The sequence below is a fragment of the Centropristis striata genome, chromosome 7, assembly GCF_030273125.1.
Source record: "Centropristis striata isolate RG_2023a ecotype Rhode Island chromosome 7, C.striata_1.0, whole genome shotgun sequence".
NCBI lineage: Eukaryota > Metazoa > Chordata > Actinopteri > Perciformes > Serranidae > Centropristis > Centropristis striata.
In genome coordinates this window covers 10,981,544-10,988,778 of record NC_081523.1, presented here as the reverse complement: position 1 = coordinate 10,988,778, position 7,235 = coordinate 10,981,544, and the positions used below count along the sequence as shown (strand labels likewise).

The 7,235-nt window shown below is 36.8% G+C and overlaps 1 protein-coding gene across 2 annotated transcripts; it reads right to left on the bottom strand.

Moving 5' to 3' along the window:
• gltpa (glycolipid transfer protein a) lies at positions 1 to 7,163 on the bottom strand. 2 transcript variants are annotated; one of them, XM_059337325.1, is made up of 7 exons: positions 7,085 to 7,163; positions 5,458 to 5,539; positions 5,174 to 5,303; positions 2,542 to 2,600; positions 2,299 to 2,432; positions 1,175 to 1,325; positions 1 to 1,053 (listed from the first exon to the last, which is right to left on the bottom strand). In XM_059337325.1, exons 3-7 carry the CDS (start codon positions 5,274 to 5,276, stop codon positions 871 to 873), a joined length of 630 nt encoding a protein of 209 aa, XP_059193308.1. In that variant the 5' UTR covers positions 5,277 to 5,303; positions 5,458 to 5,539; positions 7,085 to 7,163; the 3' UTR covers positions 1 to 870. The 2 variants fall into 2 exon arrangements, with proteins under 2 accessions (XP_059193308.1, XP_059193307.1); XM_059337324.1 differs by lacking the exon at positions 7,085 to 7,163 and having other exon boundaries at positions 5,458 to 5,631.
• Between the last annotated feature and the right edge of the window lie 72 nt (positions 7,164 to 7,235).

Here is a 7,235-nt window from a genome sequence, read left to right as displayed (position 1 = left end):
AACTGTATTTAAGTACTGTACTTAATGTATGTACTGTCATAAATAACTTGATTTGATAACTTAGAATTAGAATAGTTAAAAGCTAAAAACTACAATCCAATCCCCACAAAACATGGTCAACTACATGAACACAGTATTTGTTGAGTAAGATGAAAACATATTCCTTATTTTCCAGTTGTGCTTGTAAATCATGAAAATGACGTGCTGGATTTTGAAAATTGTACTTCAGTATAAGTATAAGCTATAGCTGTATCACATTTTAAACTATTGTTTTGTCATTTCCTTTTTTCTAACAAGTAATTGCAGCCCTTACCTTATCTCAGGATAAAGAAAAATACAATTTTACATTTTAAAAAACAAAACTTTAAAAATAACTATAAGGTACAAATGACTGGAGTAAAGATTACAATTTTGTGTTATTATCAGTCTCAATAGCTCATTAAATCTGTCACCCCACTCGCTTATTTAAAGCTTTTGTTACAGCCCTGGTTCCAGAAACATTTGCTAAGTCGCACTGTCATTCTTGGTATAATTCTCTTATGATCATGCACAGAAATATCTGGCATATTGTGGCTTTCCCTGTAAATAAACAATACTCTTCAACTAGAGAACAAAACAATACTGAGTTGAAACCTGCAGCTGCTTTGGGAAACATGCCTCAGAGTCAAAGAACAGTGAGGAACAGCCAGAACAGGCACACAGATGAATAAATAAACAAATATTTGATGTGTAACGACAGAGTATTATAAATACACTCCCACAGAGAGCTGTCAGATGACCTGAAGGCAGCCATGTCAAGATGCAGACAGCAGAATGTAAATTACTTTGTAAACTAAGTGGCTCACTGGAGGAAAGAGACACGTCCTGCAGTCACACTGTGTAATCAAGATCAGCATTCAGCTTATTGTACATCTCATAAATAGCATCCACAGTGGCGGTGAAGTTGATGAGAAATTTCCTGATTTTTTCCAAGCATTCCTCTTCCTTGACGTCCCGACCCTTGGAGAGGGCCCTCAGGAAATCTGTCTTATATGGAGCAGCGAAAAGAGCTGCCTAGAAGTGCAAATACAAACGGCAGATTTATACAAAACTCACTCCCTCAGTGGTACATTTACTCAAAAATAAAAGAGCCATACATCTGCTCTCTTCCATATGTATCTGCCAATCAACTCACCTTGAACAGCTGTTGCACGAACCAGCCATGATACTTTTTCAGGGCTATTTCATAGGCTTTGGTGACATTGACTCGAATGAGGTTTGGATTGCTATCATCCTTTTCACCGTCCACCAGGCTCTGTAGGAACACCTGAATAAATCGTAGACCCCTGGTCGATAAAGGAGACATGCACAGTGATTATGGGTGCAGACATAGTTTGCTGTTTATGTGTTTGTGTAGCTTGTACTTTTTCCAGGTTACATGATGAACAACTGGAAGCTTCCTGGATCCATCCTTTTGATACATTCAATGCATCGTTTTGTCATATGGACTGTCTATATATTGTAATTTTACACACATTTTATACACCCCGCATCTATTGCACATCCAACCTGGTCTCACAGGAATCCGTAAAATAGCCACGGATTTGCTTAACTCAAAATCCGTGGAATAGCCACGGAATCACTCAAATTTCCGTGAAACTGACACGGATTTCGCTACAATGCAAGTTAATGACAGTCATATCCCGTGGCTATTCCAACATGCAAAGTGATTATGTACATTCACTGAGTGAAGATTTAGAAAATAAAACATTATATATTTCATATATTTCTCGCTAGAAATGTGATCAAAATCCATTTTTTATGCAGAAACTAAGTCAAAATATAGATTTTTTTCACTAAAAACGAGAGACCTGTCCACCATGTTTTTTGTTCTGTCCGCCGGGACCTTGAAAGTCACGTGACTTGGAACAAACCAATAGGAAAAAATACCCATGGAATAGCCACGGGATATGACTGTCATTAACTTGCATTGTATCGAAATCCGTGTCAGTTTCACGGAAATTTGAGTGATTCCGTGGCTATTCCACGGATTTTGAGTTAAGCAAATCCGTGGCTATTTCACGGATTCCTATGAGACCAGGTTCTGCACATCTGTCCATCCTGAGAGTGGGATCCCTCCTCGGTTTCTCTTCCAGAGGATGTAGTATGCTGTACACATTGTAAAGCTCCCTGATGCAAATTTCTTATTTTGATTTGATTTATTGGGCTTTAAAAATAAAAGACTTCACCTTGCTCAAAATTAAATAAACACATGCAACCCAACAATGCAGAGAATCAGAAATGTAAAATTTCTCAAACCTTTTTAGCCACATTAGTGCCAGCGTCGCTCCAGCTTTGGGCCAGTCTGCTCCATGCATTTCCTTCTCTGCCTCCACAATCTGCTGCAGTGTCTTGAACCGTCCTGGGTTGGTATCATAAACCGCCTTGATCTTCTATCAGGTAAAAAAAAGTAGATTTTATTGGAATATAACGGTGCTGAGAAATTTAAGAATAGGGGCAACAGATTTAACTCAGGTCACATGAAAGAGTAATCATACTTACTGTGATGTTACCAGATATGTCAGCCTTTATTGGTGCAAAAATAGTAGAACCAAGGCAGTCTGAGGAGGAATATTAAACAGAGTGTTGCTGAGAATTTAAGGAGTGAAAACCTATATATATATAAACAAAAACTATTAAGCCTTCATGAGAATATGTGCAAATATTCAGGGTTTTCGTGGTGATCAAACTCCAAACTCCATTAACAAAAAAGCTAAAGAGCTAAAGAGCTAAACATGTAGTTGCAGGTCCGTATGCATGGCTTTTTGTTATTATTGTCTGGCATTTTTAAAGTACTTTCATGAATTTGCAATCATGAAACATTTTTATTTATTATTATTATTATTACAAAAGTAATCACCGTTATTATAATATCTTGATATTGGTTAGTGCTATTCCTCATTAAACTGGGGCACAAAACAAGTGAGGTTGACCTTTCAACTAAACAGACTCTCTGGTCGTTCTGTCTTTAAAAAAACTCATGATGCAACACATCAAGTCAAAATCCCAGACCTAAAACCTCAAATATCAGGCTAAATTTAAGGCACAATATGTATAAAATGTAATTGCATTATTGTTATTCAATCCACAGTTTAGCTGCAACTACACAAGCTGCTACAGTAAGTGTACTCTTGCTGAGTACAACTGGTAGTTCCCATGTTCCCACCACTAACGAAACCACTACACTGTAAAAAAAGATAAACAATAGCTACTCAATAAAAATGAGGCAACAGATTGCACTCAATATTATTTATTAAATCTAACTACGTTACAAGTTGAGTTAATAACAACTTAACAGGAAGTGTTAAGTGTCAATTAAAAACGGACTAATCCTATTGTGTTGGATTCATTAAAAATTCTCTTGATTTAAAATTACATACACATAAAGATTATATTTAATGTGATCAAAATAAGTAGATTCTATCTCAAACATTTTATATTAAAGTTACTTAAACAACTGCCTCAAAATCAAGGACGCATTTATATTCAATACATTTTATCAAATATATTAAGTAAAATGAAACGACTACAGAATAATTTATTACAGTGTATAGAGTTTATTTTTGACCAGAACAAGACGAGCAGATTAGAAAGAGGTGTAAAAATTCTCTAAGTGACCTACAATGCTGGATCAGGCCTTCAGTGTCTGCTGTTATCACTGACACACCATCACAGTATTATCATTAGGTGTCCTTTAATTAGGCTACTAGAGGACCTGAGTATTTGGTGACGGGATGCCGAACAATGAGACATCTTGGGTCCTGACCACACAGGGCTCCTGGTCGACCCACTGACAGCTTTCAGCTCCTGAGCTGTTAGTGGAAACTACTCATGACAAAGTCCGCTCTATTGTGCTGATGTCATGCATCGCCACGATACTGACGGCAACAGATCTAATTTCGTAGACATTCTCATCTTGTATGGATCTCTCTAAACTCTCCACTTTCCTCCCAAGATTTTTGTTGCAAGACATTGGAAACAATTAATCTGAAACAGTAAAATAGTTTGAACAAAAACACTAAAATATATAAGATTCAAACAAGGATAAGTCCTTGAATACTTTTGTTTTAACAAAAAGCCTCATTTGGCTCCTTAAAGGCCCTGAACACCCGCAGAGGTGTTAATTATTCTGGATAATTAGACCTCTTCTCAGGTAGAAGTTGAACAGAGCCATGCAGAAGGATTAACAAGGTCACTGCACTCCATTCACTTAAAGGAATGACAACCGTAAGAACTATCCTGCTTTCAAAACAGGTGGAAAACTGACTGTGGAGTGAGGATGTACTGTCCATGCAGCCCTGAAGAAGAGGTCTAATTGGGCAAACTAATTTAAAACACCTCTGTGAATGTACTATGAGAGGTTGCAGGACTTTAATGGCTTGTAGGAAAGTTGGCCAAGGAATTTCTAGGTCAATTAAAACAATGGCGACAAGGAGGAAAGAGCTTAATATCGACATCAGACTTGATTCCTCTCAAGGGTTTCACATGGCAAATTCAATAGAGGACCTTTGGCATATTAATACAGAATGAAGTTGCACAAAGATGCCCTGGCGCACCGTGCCGCCGGTGAATGGGCAAGGGGAACTCAACACCGTACTAATCAATTTTCACAACTTAAAATCCAGGCCAGTGGATTAAATTATGCATGCTAAAGGATTGTGGACAGCTTGATGGAGAGAAACACGATCCAAAAAAGATTATCATTTGGAAAGAGAGAGATCGTATCATTAGGTTTGATGGAAGTGTTGTGACAGATTTCCCTCACAACAAGTTTGTGTTTATTAATCAAAGTTGAACAAATCCCACATGAAAGATGCATGACGGTGGAAAAAAAAGTGCATTGCAGGGGACTTCTGTCCAATAAAATCCTGCATTTGTGTGCACGTTCACCCAGTTTAATTCCCTGAAATCATAGCAGTGTACATTAACATGCTGAAAACAAATGAATACTCTGGATTTTTCTGTATCTGTACTTCTCTGACAACTCAACCACTATAATAGGCTGAATAGAAATACATTTGTGTGTTCTCTCTACAGCCACTGACATCTTTCCCCACAGCTTTATATTCAGGAATGACAGTGGTGCTTACCTCCATGGTCCCCAACTGTGTCACACTGTGGAAACTTCACTTACCAAAGAACGGTGGAAGGTATGACACAGCCTCCAGAAACGGTCTTGTTTCCACCTGTCTGTCAGCTGGCAGCTGTCTGAACTGGTGCTCCATTAGCAGAGCCATCTCTTTAGTCCGGACACACTCTTACCTCTGAAATGATAGCAACAGGCTGTCAGCCCTCCACTGCGGATTTACAGTGACACCAGAGGAAGCTGTGTGTCATACCCCAGCCCGAGAGAGCCAACACACACACACACACACACACACACACACACACACACACACACACACACAAGTCACCTACATTGAACCCAGGTAAGTGGCGTAATATCCAGCCGACGGCTCGTGTGATCCACCTGTTACTGATAGATCCGGGTCATCGCCACCTGTCGGGTAAAAGGGCCGATAAACGGCGTTTAGACACAAGTCCAGAACAAACACAAGAGCGGCACCTGATGTGGTCTAATCAGCTGACACGAGTCTTCCTCTGCGTTTAATCACATATGCTGCTTTACTGCCAACTAATGGAGTTATGTGGAATATCTGTGCAAAGTGTACAGTTACACATTGGATTGGTGGCAGCCAGATAATATTACTGAATTTTGTTCCACATCATTAATTCTATTTATTTATGAAATATTTATTATCTAGACTTGTTTTTTATGTTCCTAAGTCAAACGTTTGGAACCAGATAATATTTAGACATTATATATGTTTTTATAATAGTGTCTAATACTAAAATAACAACCAGTGGTGGAATGTAACTAAGTACATTTACTCAAGTAGCCTACTGTACTTAAGTATAATTTCAAGGTTCTTATACTTGAGTATTTCCACGTAACTTTATACTTCACTACATTCCACGCGCAAATATTGTTCTTTTAAATCCACTACATTTAGCTGGCAACTTTAGTTAATTTTCAGGTCAAGATTTAACATTTAACATGATCAATTTAATGTAATTAAGCATGTTTATAAATGAAACCATATAACAGTAGGCCTATATTCATTAGTTAAAATTAGCCCAACCTGGACAACAGTGCATTGTACTGTACTTTAAGTACATTTTGCAGTGTTGTATTAGTACTTTTACTGAAGCAAGGGCTCTGAATACTTCTTTCACTACTGATAACAGACATAATAATAATAATAATAATAATAATAATAATTATTATTATTATTATTATTATTATTATTACAAAATATAAATACAAATATGATACTCATGTGGATTGTAATGGTATCATTTCAGTCATTTTAGGTAAACATGAACTCAATAATCTGTTCCATCTGGCTTATTAAAACTGCATTGGCGCAACTGTATGCTCACACAGGACCTCAATGCGAGTTAAAATAAAAACAATGATATGAAGTCATTAACAACAAGCTGACTGACAAAGTCATTAAAAATTTTAACCGTGGAATAAAGCACCTGTGAAAAAAGCCGTACCAGAGTAATTATGACTGTGGTAAATAATAACAACAACTAATTAATAATAATATTGGTGATATAGCTATGATTTTTCTGCATTAAAATAATTAAGATATAAAACAATGTATCACAGATCAATGGCCAGATAAACGACATTATCATATCTGTTAGCAGTGGTGGGAAAAGTATTCAGATCATTTAATACAGTAAAAGTCATAATACCACAAGTAAAAGTCCTGAATTCAAAACTTACAAGTAAAAGTACAAAAGTATTAGTATCAGCATGTTTTGGATGTTAAATCTCAACCTGAAAAGTAACTAAAGCTGTCGTAAAATGTAGTAGAGGAACAAGTACAATATTTGCCTTGAAATGTAGTGGAGTAGAAGTATAAAGTTACTTAAAATGGAAATACTCAACTAAAGTGCAAGTACCTCAAAATTGGAATTAAGTACAGGACTTGAGTAAATGTAGCCTATTTAGTTATACTCCACCACTTACTGTTTGGTTTAGGGTTATTTTTCAGGTAGAAGGGTACCTTTTTCTTTAAAGTAAAATCACCATGAGCTTTCCAACAAATATAATGATCATAATAGGAAATGAAGCCCGACTTAAATGCCTTTTTTCATAATGAGTTCACAGATGTTTGAAA